At 38.2% G+C, this 16,295-nt stretch overlaps 1 protein-coding gene across 1 annotated transcript in view; it reads left to right on the top strand.

The window, feature by feature from the left end:
* CDK14 (cyclin dependent kinase 14) overlaps window positions 1-16,295 on the top strand; it is a 243,004-nt gene that overhangs the window by 63,268 nt on the left and 163,441 nt on the right. Inside the window, exon 5 of the mRNA XM_019471112.1 lies at window positions 8,068-8,130. Within this exon, the coding sequence (XP_019326657.1) occupies window positions 8,068-8,130 (63 nt within the window). The remainder of the gene's footprint in view (window positions 1-8,067; window positions 8,131-16,295) is intronic.

Raw genomic sequence — 16,295 nt, 5'->3', positions numbered from 1 at the left:
ATTAAAGAAAAAGCGCACACGCACATCTGTGTGGGCTCATGTATTTCAACTTGCTCAGCTTCTAAAAATTGTCCCAACCTTGTTGACTTTGGGGACCATAAATCCATCACAGTTTACACAAGCTGATGATCTGCTGCTAGGTTTTGATCATACTAAACAGGAATTCCTACTGATTTTTGAGATGTCATTCTTTTTGTTAAAATAATCTCACTAAATAAGTGTTTACTGTCTCTTTAACGTGATTTACTAAGAAAACAAGGCTGATATAATTGTTAAAGTGGCCAGAGAATAAGGAAGAGGATAAACTGGCATCTTTAGAAAACTGGATTTTGTTGAAGATCTCCTAGTTCATTCAGCAATTCTTTCCACAGCAGTGTGTGTCTCACTCGTCAGAGTCACAGACCAGATTGTTCTCTGTGCAATGAACAGAGACTTTGTATCAATAAATAAATATGTATTTTCTAATAGCAACCAAAAATCAGACAACTGTGCATTCCCTTTGCTCTCTGGGATTTTCAGGTAGGTTTGCATATGTATTATGTACTCCCGCACCACCCGACCTCCTTTTCTATATAGTATTGTTCATGTGTTTTGAAGTATATTTATCTTTGTTGACAGTGTGAGAGAAATCCAAGGCACTAGAAACATCTGTTAGCAAAATTGTTTTCATTAAAGGTGTCTTGTGGGGTGGTTTTTTTTCTTTCTTGGATCCCTAATATGTATCTTTCCCCTGCTGCTCAGCCCAGCTGGTGCTGTTGCCTTCTGCTGTTTTTCTGGAAGTTGCTTAGGTATTACCCAGAGATAGCTTGCAGGATATTTTTTGTTAGCATGACTAACACTGCGTCGTCTCATAGGGGGAAAAGTTTGAATTCTAGAAAGCCATAGAAATACTTGAAAATGAGAGCCTATGACACTTTTGAAAATACCAGCAACATGAAATTAGTTTAAACCGTGGTGCAGTAATGTGCAGAGTGCTTAGGTTGGAGGATACATGCCATTTAAATAGAATTAACTTTTCATTGTTCTCCTGTCACTTCAAATATTCCTACTGCCTGTGCTTTTATTGGTAAATTATATTATCGGTTTAAGAATTTGTTGGTGACAAAAGGGAAAGTATTTTAGTCAGTAAAACTGCTAGGGCATAAATAATGTGTGCTCTCCTTTGAGCAGAGAAGAATGGCTCGCAACAGCCTCGCTGCCTCAGTGGAGCTGCACAATCTGTCTGCTGCATGATGGCATCGCCGGCAGCCAAATACTCCCGTTTTTGTTTTAATGGAAGGGTTCTTTCACATTGCTGGTTTTACATGATGGGAATGCGGTTGGAAATGCTTCCTGTTCCATTCACAAGCCCCAGGCTCTCTGTGCATTTCAGCTTCAAAAATGACAGCTGAAACCAATTAGGCAGAATTATGGGACAGCTAAGTCACATGGAGATTTATCATGACCGAGGAAGAGGAGGGAAGGAGAATGTATTGCATGAGAAGTAGAAGTGACTAATTTAATTAGAAGAGAATGACAGTCCTGTTGTTGTTATGGAAAGGGGCTGGTGAAGTAGAGCTCATTTCATGTCACCGGCTGTGCCTTTGAAAGGAGACGTCCTGCCCTTTGTCTGAACACGTTTGTTTGGTAGCAGAGTCTCTGATTTCTGAGCAAGATAGCTGAGCAAAATAGTTGATGTTAAAGTGAAACACTGAGTGTATCTGAGGGCATTCGTAGCTTGTGGTTTACTCATCTATTAATAATTAGAATTCCTTCTTCAAGGGGAGAAGGGAGGAGTCTGAACCATCAACATTTGTCTCTTTTTTTTTTTCTGTTTTCATACTCTCTCTCTTCCAAAAGTAGGATGCAATGTATATAAACCTTGCTTCAGCTGTATAAATATCAGCCTGGATTCTTTTCCCTTCAGCAGATGCTTATACACAGTATGCTCACAAACATAACCACGCATGTGTCTACTAACATAAACGAGAGTCTTGCTGAATAGAAATGACCTTCATACACTTATACACTGCCACAAGTTTAAAGCAAAACCCCAATTCATTTCTTCATGTGAGCCTGGAGACAATATTTCATAAGGTAAATTAAACTTTTTGCAGTTTTGTCATGGTAGTTGATCGTGTGGGGGAGAAGCGAGTGAAAAACATTACAGAGAGAGTCTGAGCAAGCGTGGTGCCTTTTTCTTTTTTTTTTTTTTATTTCTGGTACTAGGGTTTTTTTCTTGTTCCTTGACCCAAGCTTGATTTTGCTTAATCTTTGTACAACTTTGTTGATTTTTATTTAGATTCTGAGCAGCTATTTTGGATAAGTAACTTTAATCTCTCCCTCATTTTCATATACCTGTAGGAGTTGTGATACTTGTCTCCATCATAGGGAGAAAAATATTTGAAATTTGTTGAAGTTTGGGTCAAAAATGGGCATTGGCTGATGTGCTTCTGCATACAGTTTGGAAACAGGAGAATGGTTGAACTAGCATAGCTGAGCATGAGTTTTCTATTCCCTGTCCTAGGAGGCATTGCACAGTCTCTGGTCTAATTCAGAACTCGTGCCATCTACCCCAGGAAGGGTCGGGGGTTTCCTAGTGGAGGTCTATTTACTTGAGATGTGCACTGAGGAAACGGTTTGTGTTTTAATTTGCCGAGAGAAGGTATCACAAAGGCTTGACAGAGCCTTCTCAAGGACATGTAGCTGTGTGTGCCAGAACCCTGAAGTCAAGTCACAGCCCTGGAGCAGTGATCTTCTCGCACGACTTAGTAAAATACAATTATTTGAAGAAATAAGATGCCAAAGTCTGCCTCAGGTTGCCTATATTTATTTTTAATTTCAGCCAAAATGGCCAAGATGTCTTACACCTGTAGCTGGAGGACCCTTATTGTAAATATTCAAGCCTTACTTACAGCATGGGCTTGGAATTTGGAGAATGGGTAGCCTTTGTGCTGTGGGTGGCATTGAGCTATTATTTTGAAAATTGCCCCAAATTTGGTCAAGTGGTAAGCTTCAGAAAAATTGTCATTTGTACTAAAGAGCTATGTCTTTGAAGATTCCTCCTCTCCTCTCAAAGACTTGGCTTTAGTCTTTCGCTTCAAATATTGTAGTCTGCATCCCGGGAGGAAGTGAAATTGTTTCTGGGGGAGGCAGTAGTGGGAGGAGAGATCAAATTGTTCACTTTAAGCATAACAGATTTTGCACAAAACGTTGTGTTAATGAGGTGGCAAAGTCAAGTTCTTAAAATTAGAGGACGCCAAGATAAAGATGGCCTATGCAATCTCCTTTTGCCATCCTTGTGGAAGAGCCTGTTGTGCAGCTCTGCAGAGGACTATAGGGTGAAGACATGTGGTGGTTGTTGAACTTTTGTCATTTTTTGTGGATGTTGGAACTCAGGTGTCTTCTGGGGTTCCTGCCTCATTCAAAGTATCGTTTCAAGATAAGGCAGGTAATACTGCTGTAGCGAACTGGGTTCCATCCCTGCTATATTGGGAATCATCATCACCATCACAAATTGCTGTCATCCCAATTCAGATATGACTGACTTCTGCTATTCAGCATGAGATTCTCAGTCTCCCTTGCAAAAGCATTATACACTCACAGCTGTAACTGAAGTCAGTCAAAACACAGAAGGCGAAATAGTGCCAAATACTCTGAAAAGCCAAAACCGAAGTGCTTTAAATGGAGTTGCCCAAATCAGTGATACTTAGGACTTTTTTCTCTTTGCTTCAATTCTCTACATGATAGAAGGGAATAATGCCACATCTCCCCTGGATTGCTATGAAATTATTTTATGTTTGTGAAGTGTGAATAGCATAGCAATGAGCAGGGTAAGAAAGCCTGTGAGATTAATATTTCTGCCTTCAAAGTAGTAAATAAGCCAGAGACTGCAAGCTGCGTGAGAATGGAAAAAAAAACCAAACACAACATAAAACCAGCACAGCTGTTCTGTAGTCAAGTACCTCCTATTCTGTTCAGTATGTCTAATCCTGTGAAGGGGGAAAATATGTGATCACATTACGCATTTAAAAAGTTATCATAATGTACATTTATTGGGCAAACAAATAAAAGGTTGGATAAACCCCATTAATTCTGGACTTTCCTAGCTTTTGAATTCTTCACTATGGAAACTTGATTTATCTCTATTTATTGTTTTTGTGTAGCTGTTATGAACAGATGAGTGCTAATAGATTATTTGTACATATAAGTGTGGGTAAGCTGGTGGAGTGTTAAGAGCAGGAATTAATGGGATTTTGAACTTAAGCTAAAATATCATATGTTCTGTCAGTATGGGATTACTTGTGGTGATTTATGTGTGTTGGGGATTAACAGTATGGCTGATAGAGTTGTTAAAAGCTAGCTCAGAGCAGAATTGGTCTAGCCAGGTCCACCTGGGATCAGGATGTGTGTGACAGGTATTTGCAATTACTTGGAAGTCTCTGTACTGCGTTCCCAGTGTATCCTGCTTCCCTGTGAGGTGTCCTCACCCTCTGCGACAGTGGAGAAAGGACTGTAAAAGGTGTGTTGGTTGGTTTGTTTCTTGTCTTCCTACCTTGTTTCAGCATAGTTTTATGTTATTGCCAATAGGTAATTGTATCTTGAATTTTCCTTTAGGGTATATATTTTATTAGATCAAGGTGGTAACCGCAGCAAAGACCCTAGTGTCAGAGTATGGCATGCTGTATCTGCAGCCACTGTTCCACTTGGGAAAGTATGTTGCCTTCTACCTCGAAATATAGCATGAAGAAAAAGACTCCATTCATCTACATGGTACCAATTTCATGGAATACCATTAGAAAACTGCTTTCATACAGTTTGCTCTCTGTTTTCTTTTTTAATGCTTTCCTGAAACTTGCATTCATGTTGCCTTCTTCAATGTCAGTTGAGCACACAAGCACTGGAGCAGACACTTGCCCGCCAAAAGGGAAAACAGGTTTAGAAATAGCTGTCCCTGCAGTGCTGTCAGCTTTCCTGGCTATACTAATATTTAATTCAATGTGCATTGAGTCCCTACCTTGGGAAAAGAAGAGCAGCTGATTCTGCCTTTGCTTTACTGCTACTTTTTTTTTTTTTAAGTGAGAAACAATGTACTGTAACTTTATAAGTTGCTTTCCCAGTTGGTACCATAGTGTTTAGTTGCTTTTATGAGAAGGACTCTTAACAGTTTTATGAGGGCAAATTCTTGAAAGATTTGAACAGAAAAGACTTTTCATTTCTGTTTACTCTCTGAGTGAAGATTTGGTAGAGGTTTTTCTGTGTCTGTAGCATGTGTATGGGGAAAAAAATAGATGCCAAAAGACTGCTGCACAATTGACTCTGTAAGTTTTCCAGGATTCTGCAGAAATTGCTGCTTACATTGAATTTTAGGTAGATGCGAACAATCAGTTTTTGAAGGAGAGAACTACTGATGCAAAAGGTTATACCAGGCTACCAGTTGTCCTGATCTTTGGGGTAGGAAGAAGAGGCGAATGATGATCATCGTTGATGTTCATGTATGGAGGAAATGCATCCAAATAATAACTGAAATATAAGTGGAAGAAAATGGGGTTATCCTCACAATTCATTACAAGTATATTGGAAGTAAAAAGATGACTTATGGCTCTTCCTAGTGATGTGACTCTGAAGAGGATGTTCTTAGAAAGCTTTTGGTGAATAGAAAGGTGCAGCTAGTGGGCAGCTGGGGTGCTGGGGCTTCAGGGATGGGACCTTCAGAAGTAACATTGGGTTTGTCTTCCTCAGATCTGGTTTCTGAGTTTCTGTTGGCTGACTAGTTGCAAATCGTAGAAATCAGTAGAAGGTGAAGGAGGCAGTAAGTTTCCCACTTACCAGGTTATCTGTCACCCACAAAGGCTGGAAGACTGAACTGCGGGGAAATAATAATCCTCCTCCTTCAGCCAGCCCACGCGAGGGAGCGTGCCGTGCTCGGGGGCTGTGACGGGTGTGTCTGAGGCACCATGATAGGGATGGGACAGCACTGCCCTGTTCACCCTGCCAGGCTTTCTAAAGCAAAATTTCAGGCTTTTCTTTAAACTTCTCCCAGGCACTGCAGATGCTATCGCTATTCAAAGATTTGTATTTAAGTTAAAGAGAACGTGTTATTCCACCAGGCTGGCATTTCTCTTTAGTAACAGATAACTCATTAAAATGGGGGGAATCCCCCGAACTTCTTACTTGACACCAGCCATCACCTGTAGTAATGGTATTTCAGCTGATATTTTGCCAGTGGCAGACTCTTGTGCTGGGGTTAGTACTCACAAACTGTCAGTTTTTCCAAACAAATGACAAGGCTAGCAGATGACTTTGTTCAAGTATGTTTCCTTGGTGTTGATACAGTAAACCAAGACAAAACTGGCTAATGCAGTGATGCATACTGAAGGATGACTGGTCCATTTTTGGCATGGCTTATTTATACAGTCCCAGAAAACTAACCGGGAGAATAGAAGAGGACTACATACCTGAAGTGGCTAAAGATTGTACAGAAACTAGGAATAAGTCTTTAAGCTAAACATAGACTTTATGCAAAATGCGTTTCACTAACAGTAACTATTCACTGGTAGAGGTGTATTTTTTCATTTTCTTTGTAAATGCATTCACTGATGTGTTAACTATTAATTGAAGTATTGCTTGCTGTAGCTTGTGTTTTGGAAGAAGCTGTGTTGTGTTGTATTTAGTGTGCTTTGCCTGTTTCAGCGTGCCCTCTGCCCTTGTGATACTCACACTGTTCATTTTGGGACTCAAGCGATTTCCTGCAGTCAGGGCACTCACTCTCTTGAAGCCGGGTAAGAATTCCTGAAAAAAGGTGTGCTAGTGCACAACCTAATCAACAGTGCATCTTATGTCATTGCAATGTTAATTCTACATGCACAGTGTGTTTTCGTAGTTATGACTTCAGAAGAGAAGATTATACAGAACAGTTGTGGCTAGCACAAATTTTGTGTCTTACATACGAAAGTTCACATCTTCTAGCCATATAACTCTGCAAAAGAGCACTAGAGAATGGCTTCTGGACTCGGAAGTGCTGCACAGAGAAACCATTCTGCTATGTTGAAGGCAGCTTTTGTCCAAAACTCCCACCTTGAAAACTGCCTATATTTAGTTGGGCTGTATGTGAGGCAGGTATTGCCAAGCAGCTTTTCAAGGAATGCTGGATGATTTTTGCCAGACGTGTTCAGAAACCAGATGTGGAAGGCAGAGTCAGTCTCTGAGTTTTTGGTGGTTAATCTAGTGCATATTTTTGCTTTGTTTATTCTGAACATAATTCCAGAAGCTGAGTTGTGCAAGCGAATCAGAGAAGCAACATGCCACTTCACTGAAAGTGTGCTGCTGACTGGTAGGAAAGTGAAGAAATGCAAGAGAAAAATTCAGAGAAAATAGTGTTTCCATGGTAAAAGCAATAAATACTTATTAATTAAAAATAACATTAATCTATACATTGCAAGTCTGCTTATTTTCTGAAGAGTTTTTATGGTATATTTGCAGGGAATATAGGCAACTATGAAGTGAAAACTTGAAGTTTTGAGTCTTCAGTGAAGCTGTTTTCTAAAGTAGCTGTAATTAATAGCTGTACATGTGCATAATATGTGCTTCTTTTTGAGCTGGAAAGTATCATTCAGTACTCTGATATGCAATGCCTTTCAGATTTATTTTCTAAACCATTAAGCCATCTTAATCTAGAATCACCATAAAATTATATTTAAAAGGCAATGTTTTAATGTGAATAATTGAGAGTAGCACTTGAGGTTCTCCCTTTAGGTTCTTCCTCTTCCCTCCAGATATTACCTTTATGGTGTTGATGGTGATATTGTCTTTACAAGGTATAAAATGATACTAAAATTCAAGTAATTAATTTACCATATACAGGATATTAGGAAAAAATTAATTTACATTTGATGAATATTCATATCAGTCAAGTTACCAAGGTTGTTAAATAAAATGGAGTGTAAAGGTACAAGTGTGTGTGTGTGCACGTGTGGCTGAAAAATCTCATTATTTTCCATTTGTTCTGTCCACTTCTAAGTAGAAGGATATTTATTGCTGCAGTCATACAGATATTAATACACTTTTTTCCATCTGACTTTCTTTTAGCACACTGATTTATGTCAGTACATGGACAAACACCCTGGAGGGCTTCATCCAGAAAATGTGAAGGTAAGAGTCAAAAAGAGCACACATTCAAGGCAAACGCAGTAACAGTAACTTTGTGTAAAATGTCATGTCAGTTGTTTCATAGAAACTGATTGTTAGCTAAAGCAAAAATGATTGGCATATGAACTATATTTTAAAATATTTTCTCTTTAAAAATAATTACAAATGTAAGTATTTAAACATTTCCATAAAAGAACTTGTGAAGTCTGTAAAATTGATTCAGAGCCAGAGTATATGAGTAAATACTGTTACAGTGTCGGTAACCCCTCCCCTCCATTCAAACATTTGCTCTTAAGACAAGACAATACTGCCCTAAAACCCCTGAGTAAGCTTGCTTTAGGCTGTCAGTGCTAGATCTTCAGTGAGGTAAGTCATTGTAGGTTCACCGAGTTTGAGGGAGCTGTAATGAATTATATTAGCTGAATGTACTGCTTTTTATATGAGCATATAACATCTTCCCTAATCTTTTTGCTCACTTATTTTGATGAAGCATTTTCATAGCTGATCTCACTTTTTAAAAAATTTTTCCTTCTAAGGTAGATACTGAGAATCATCACACAGGAAGGAGGGAGTTTATTAGCAGAAATTAATGGAAAGATAGATTGGTAGAGACTTGATCCAGTTACTTTCTTGGAAGTCAGCCAAATGATTTTAGCATCAAATGGAAGCCAATCAGACATGCAGAATGTGTCGTGTGTGTATAGATCACCCAGATGATATTTGTTACACTTGTCTTGCACTTTGACATCAGTCCCATTGTTGTTCTACTTTGGAAGTGTTTAAATCTTCACTTGTCATACTGAGAGCTTTATTCCAGTATTTAGTTTCTTGAAATTGAGAAGTTCATGAAAAAAAAATAAATCTCTCTTTCCTGGAAAACTCAGAAGGCCTGTTTGGTTTAAGAAAAGAAAATATTTAAAAAAGAGGAAAGAATTTTATTTTGCAATAGCTGATCATTGTTGTACATCAACTAGTCTTATACCGTAGATTGATTAATTTTCTGTGTTCTTTCACTGAAAAGTGTCATCTACGACATATGAAGTTAGATGAGAACAGCTACCATCTAAAAAAAAAATCAGAAAAATTCTTCCTTATTGCATATATTTGGCCAAACTAACAAAAAAAAAAAATGCTGCAAGATAGCATCCTTGTAATGTATGACTGTCACTCAGACATTTTGCTAGCGTGGACAGGGAAAGCCCATGGGTCTCCTCCCAGTGCCAGCTTCACAGTGCCTCTGTGAGTGCGGCACTTCAAAATGGCTGAAAGGTGGGTGAGGTGGGACCTGTTTTTTGACCACTAAAACTTTTGAGCTTTCTTCACCGCTCAGTTTCCTAAGCAGAGTTTCATGTGCTGAATGTGCTTGTTAAAACAATGGGTTTGTGTTTCATTTCCCTGTGTGGATACTTTTACATTTGACTCTCTGAGGTTTGGGATAAGCTAAGACTGGCTTTGAAAGTTCTTCGTTCTGCTTCATATTTGTAAGACTACTCCAAGGCTGTAGTGCTCTATAGCTCAAGATATAATATGCAGTAGTCATTGTAGCTGTAATTGTTCCCCACTGAGAAGACATCGTAATTCGCATAACTGTACTTTTTCTTGGTCGTATCAGGGCCCAGTGAGCTTGTCTTCGAGGAAGATAGACATGCGTGGATAATCGGGCTTGCTAATGCGTCACTCCTCTAAATCCTGGGATACCTGTCTTTTTAAAACAGGAGCTGCGGAGGGAACTGCAGCAGCAGCATTTCCCTTTCAAATTTTGCTGCATGTATTCCTGTGGCTATCTTTACCATCTAACAACAGTGTTCAGCAACACTTCTGAAGCTTATGGGCACATTAGAAATATTTCTTTGAGTAGCCAAGTGTAGAGTCCTGATGTACTGCTAGTTCAAGCTTTTTAAAGTCCAGATGGATTATTAATAAAAAGGAAACGGGAAAAAAGAGAAAAAACATTGGGAAGTTGGAGAAGATGAAACTACCCTTCTACCATGAGAGATCCCATTGGACAATTAAAATTCTTTTTTTTGCTGTTAAATAATATTAATGAAAACTGATTATATATATTTAGTGGACTCTCTTGCCAGGCCAGCAGCAAAGGCTAGCCTTAATTCATAGCAGTAATTATTAACACCTAGTGTGATGGTTTGAGCTCCTACCATTTTAAAACTGAATCAGCCTGCCTGGGGTTTTCAGTGAAATACCTGCTCTCAAGCTATGAGTGAAAAATACCCGCTTAGCCCAACAGAGTGATTTCTTCAGCTAGGAGGACAGGAATTGCAGAGAGAAGGGAACCCAGTCATATATGCTAACAACTCCCAGACCTTCACCAGCATACAAAACTGAAAGCTTGCACTCCTCTCTTCTTACAGAGGAGATAAGATGGTTACTACATAATATCTTAATGCTTTGTTGCACTGTACTTGGTTTGTCGACTTATGTAATTGTGGTTCTGAGACTTTGCCACCTACTTTGGTTTTAGCTTCTGGACAGAGTTGTCTATCTGGAGCTACAGCTGATTTTTAAGGGTTGAGCTGAGCCATGTTAATTAGCCTTCTCTCCCTGCCAGACCCTTCTTGCTAGAGGTCCTTCAGGAATTTCACTTTTAGTCAGACTTTTAGACAGTGTTTGTTCAGAATCACTGGTTATGTGATCCCTAAATCCATTTTAAAAAAACTTCCAGTTGAGCAATTATCTTCCAGTAGCAATAAATTAGTCTCGGCTCTCTGGGGCTAACCTGTGGGATTAAGCCATTGATGCTCTCCCAGTATGACAAAAGGCCCCCTGCCTTTTAATTTTGTTCTTGAGGATAGTATTGCCTACCGATGGATATTCCTTTCTGGCTTGTGGCCAGTTATTATAAATACAAACCCATATAATCACACATCTTTCTTTTTCCAAAGAGTATTATACAGTAGTTCCTGTAAAACAGTACTTTATAAGAATGCAGAAGCAAAGCCATTATTTACTTATGTTTTGGTTTCTATAGGACATCTTCAGCCTAATTATATTTCTGAATTTTCTCCATATTTACAAGCTGAAGACAATGCTTGTTCCCTCAGGCTTACTTTTAGATGAAGAATCGTAAATAGAATAAAATCCAATTACACATATTGCTGTCCCCTTGGGTGTTGTGTTTGACATTGCCTTTCTTTGTGGTTTCAGATAGGCTATTTGCTGTCACTTAAATATTTTAAATAAAGAGTAAGCAGGATATTGTAAGTATGTGGAATTATAAAGAAGAATGTCTCAATTGGCAGTTGTAGGAGTCTTGAGACAGTATGTTTAAGCAAACAAAAAATATTGCTTCCTAAAGTATTAGGTTTAGCATTTTTAGTGGTATGTATGTATTCACACATAATGATTTCAGAATTTTGTAATTCATGTGCGGAGGCCCAAGTCTTACAAATAACATCAGGTTTTAAATCCTTCAAAGAATTTGTGAGACAGAGATGTTATTATCTAAAGTTATTTTTAAAATACCTATCCCTGAGAATGTTAAGCCAAGTATCCTGGTGACATAAATGTGGTTAGGTACCTGCAACATCTTTATCAGCTAGAAGGGAAATTGGCAGAAAGCAGTTGTTTCAATCCATAGGTTCCCCAAACTCTATTAGCTCCAAATACACAATTGTATACATCTTTGGTAACTAACGAGCCTGCATATCTACCATTTATTTATAACTATATATTAATATACTGTGTATGGTATTACAGTTAGAGATGAAGAGAGAAAAGGTAGTTGGTTAGTAAGTCCCTGTTTAGTAGGCACAGCCTCATCTTCTCTTCTCTAGTTTTGAAGACGTCTTTCTCAGTTTTTCCAAAACTGAAGGCAAGAAATACATCTTAAGTACATGGCCCCACATATAATATGTGTCTGTTGGAAGCTACTGCTGCAGCCTTGTACATGGTTGGAGCTAAGAGTTGATTTATAGGTGTACTGTGCAGCGCTTACCAAACTCCAAAATGTGTCTGTGGCAAACTGAGGTACAAGACTTGCTCCTGACTCTCCCTATGCTGTTCCTCCTGGCCTGGACTACTGAAATCTGTACTCCTGGCTTGCTTTCCTACAGCTGTTGCTGCCTTTAGAGATAGTTCATACTTCTTGGACTCTCAGTTGAAACATCTGGATTGCTTCCTACAGCAGCAACTCTAATGGTCACAGCAGCTAAATGACCCTGCCAGTGATTTTTTTATTATGATCTTCATTCTGATCTGTGCTTCCTTCTGTCTGGTACAGGGCCATCTCCACCAGCCTTTTGACTTATCTTCTTGGTTCTCCTGAGCCTTTGTTTGCAGCTGTCCATAAATGGTTCTTGTTTCGTAAATTCATAATTTAATTTTTAAGTATCTTTTTGTACATTTCAGCATGTCCTGTGAAAATGTAGCTGTTCTTAACTTCTTTTAACCTTTGAAATATCATATTTATTTTAACTGCATCTTTTATTCCATATTATTGCATTCCCAGTAATGCAAGTAAGTTAATCTTTATGTTTTGATGCATTTATTTTATAGTTGAGTTTGTTTTCTGTAACTCTTATTACTGGTGGAACAAGTGGAGCTCAGGCTTGCGTCTGTCATGCCTGCATTGCTTGTTTGCATTCCTGTCTTAAAAATAAATCTATTAATGAAAGCTGTTTTGCTTTTTAATTAGTGATGCTGCATTGAAATAGCTGTAGTCTTTTGGGAAAAGCATCCTCAGTTTTTTCTCTCTGCCTTTTTTCCTCTACTTGCAGTGTTAGAGATAGTATCAGTTTGTGTAAGCATTTGATTTCAAAAAAACATCTCTGACAAAATAAGAAGATACTCACCTCTGACCCACTATTCCTCAATCCGTGCAACATCAGCCTGAATGACAACAGGGTTGTCAACCAGACAAAAAACGTCTCTGTCTCTTAATCTCTCTTGAAATCTTTTACTTCAGGCAACTTGGAAGGCTCCTATCATCTACTGTGACCAGAGGGAGAAGGAATTTCCAGTTTGTTCTTATTCCATCTAATATTGCTGCTCTGATTTGTTCTTCTCTCTGGACACCTTTTCTCTTCCCAGGGCCAAAAAGTGATAAGAAGAAATAGGCAGACCCTCTTGTTGAACTTTGCATGCAAGGAACAGGAATATTCAGCCTTCTCCCAGGAGCCTTCAAGACTTCAGCTTTTGCCCATCTCAATTCTGAGCCTTCCTTGCTCCTAGGAAGCAGGGCACAGCAGTCTTCTATGCATAATTGATGGATTTTTTTGAAGCAAAACCTCAACCAACTAAACTCTACCTCCACAACCTTTAAAAATGTGTTTTATCACTGTAATATTGAGTCAGAGAAAACAGTTGATTGTCAAGGTCACATGTAAGGTATGTGGCAAAGTGTGGAGTGGAATTTGGGTATTAAGTTTCCTAGGACAGCCCAATAATCTGTGTAAAAAAAAAAATATATATATATATGCTTAAGTTTCAACAAAAAACTGTAACTAGTTTCAGTCTTAAAAATTCCACAAAAATAGTTTAAAAGAAAGGTAATTAATAGGCATTATTGAAACATAATGGGATGCTGCAACATTTTTCTGTGGTAAATGCTCAAGAAGAGATCAGTCAACTTTATAGCACTCTAAGTTAAAAAAAAATTAACAAAAATCCCAAATCAGACATGATAAAAATATTGGATTTATTAAACCAAGGTTTTAATACTGGCCTCCTAAACAAGATGAAGTGCATGTTGGATTGAAAATGTTGAAATACAGTGAATGTTATCTGATGTTATCAGAAATCTCTGGCACTTAATCACTTGCGGTATTCATTTATTCCTCTCCATACTGCAGTACTGTGAACGTTGTCCTTAACTAATGGTTGCAGTTTTTAAAGTTGAATCTGTTCTTGCCAGATGAGTAATTTTGGCATTTAATGACTAATGTGAAAATTAATAATCTGAGTCAAAGCCATAGGGTAGTTGTGATCTGATGTCTTTTGTAAAAAGAAATATTTATCATTGAACTGATTACAGCTTTAGAATAATCTGAAGCACAAAGGGTAGGGAAGCATTCAGAACATGGAAGGATTAGGCAACTCCTGTATCCTATCCACATGAGGCTTACTGCATTTGAAGTGCAGCTGCTTGAACTTTGGCAGTAGCAGAGCATTGCGTACTGGCTCTTGCTAAGCATTAGCTCCATTCATTATTGGTAAGATATAAAAACATATGCTTGTTAGTAAAACATAGTATCTGAAAAGTAGGCTAAAAATACTTTGGTTTTTAGGTTACAGTTGTGTTATCAAGGTAGGCCTCCCTGGGGTGCTTCTGTTTTCTTTCCATCGTGTGATTGTATAAATGTCTGTGGCATGGACAAGAGGTTTGTGGTCCCCTTTTTTGTGGGAGACGTGCATTGAATCACATGGCCAGTCCTATATCCATGTGTGACAAATGTGTGATTACGTGATGTAGGGGAAGCTGTGGCATGTGAGCGCCTGTGTGTAACTAGAGGTGTCTGACCAAAAGGTTGACTGCCATAGACTTAGGCACACAGGAATTGGGCAATTAAACCATGATAATACATCCAGCTATGATGAATTTTCATGTCTTGTTTCACCTATCATATTGACTTACTGGAGTTTGGAGAAAACACTTTTACTCTAAGGTGAATACATACTATGGTGGTCCTTTTAATTTTATAGGTCGTTACTGGAAGCAAATCAAACTAATGTCATGCTTTTGAAATCTCTCTCCTACTCACTGAAACTAGTGATGCTGCTGATGTAGAGTTGAATTAAAAATATATTTCAACTGATATGCTAAGTAGAAAGTGATGCTGTTTAATGCGGTTGAGAAGTTGCTATTTTTCATTCCTCATTCAGCGAACAAGCAGGTGTACAGCAGACAGAATAATGTTATGCCAAATTAAGGTTGTCTTTTACACATGGCATTGAGAATTGATTATTTAAATTAGACTTTTTAGTTATCAGACATTAAATATGGCATCAGCATTTCACTCTACTTTATGTCAGTCTTGTCACTTAAAGTAATGATTTGATAATACGCACAACTGTGAGCAGTAAACGCAGAATCTTTATCAGTGTGTTAAAATGCATGCAAGAAGAATGACAGTTTTATATTTACTGCAGCGAGAAATATGTGCAAACTCCAAACTGAAAAGAGTGTGTACGTGTGTAATTTATTGTCTGTATGATCCGCGTGGATCACATATGGCAAAAAACACGACGATGTTGTAGGGATTAAGAAAACACTTTTTCCAGTGTCTTTAAAATTGGTGAGGCACCAATTGCCACCCTGACCTAGTTCAGCATGGAAGTGAATGATGAAAGGTAGAAAAAGAGATCTGATTTAATTGAATTTATTTTTACTTTTGTCATTCAGAAGAAAAAATCTGAAAGAGTCTTTCACTTACTGAACATTAGCAGACAACTATAACTGATCATAAGGGAGTGTCTTTATACTCAGTTAATTAAGCACACCTTCATCATTGCAAATGACTGTAGTATTACCCAGAGGACAAAAAATGATTAAAAGAACATCAAAGAGAATAGAAGTTAGCAAATTAACACTTTCCAATCTCTTTCCTTTGCAGTTCTGCTGCAAATAAGTGGAAAAATCTGTAGTTTTAGTATCTTTTTTTAAAGTAATGGTACGACGCGCGTTCCCAGTGGCTGCATTGTATGCATTTCTGTGTGACATTGTCTTTGGTAAGACTCTTGTGTAAGGAATGCAGGAGTGAGTTGGAAGCCTTTATAAATGCATTTTGGAGAGAATTATTTTAAAATTATTTTGGAGAGAACTCAGTTGGTTCCAGGGAGGTCAGATAGGAGAACCTTTTATTGAGATAAAGCTTATTATGATCATGAAAATCACGCTGATTCAAATGGCTAACACTTTTTTATTCAGATAGGATCCTGTATTCCTAGGGATGCAAATTCATCTCAAGTCAACACTTTGTTCCTGGAATTTCTTCTTTTTGTAGACTGAGAGTCTACAAAGCTTTGACCTAAAAAGTTCAGTATTTCCCCAGGATAGTGTTAGAAGTGAAAAGTTGGATTTTCTCTCATGGGTATTTTCTTGGTTGGGAGGAAGGAAAAGAATAGCAAACCAACAGTGATAAAAAAGATTGTGCTTGATGAGCTTTTGACATGCTAGCAGAAGTCACACAGAGACATTTCTCATTGCTTCTGTG

Source organism: Aptenodytes forsteri, unplaced genomic scaffold, assembly GCF_000699145.1.
Source record: "Aptenodytes forsteri isolate BGI_AS27 unplaced genomic scaffold, ASM69914v1 Scaffold172, whole genome shotgun sequence".
NCBI lineage: Eukaryota > Metazoa > Chordata > Aves > Sphenisciformes > Spheniscidae > Aptenodytes > Aptenodytes forsteri.
Note: the sequence above shows the minus strand (reverse complement) of the source record. Positions and strands in the feature narration are given on the sequence as shown.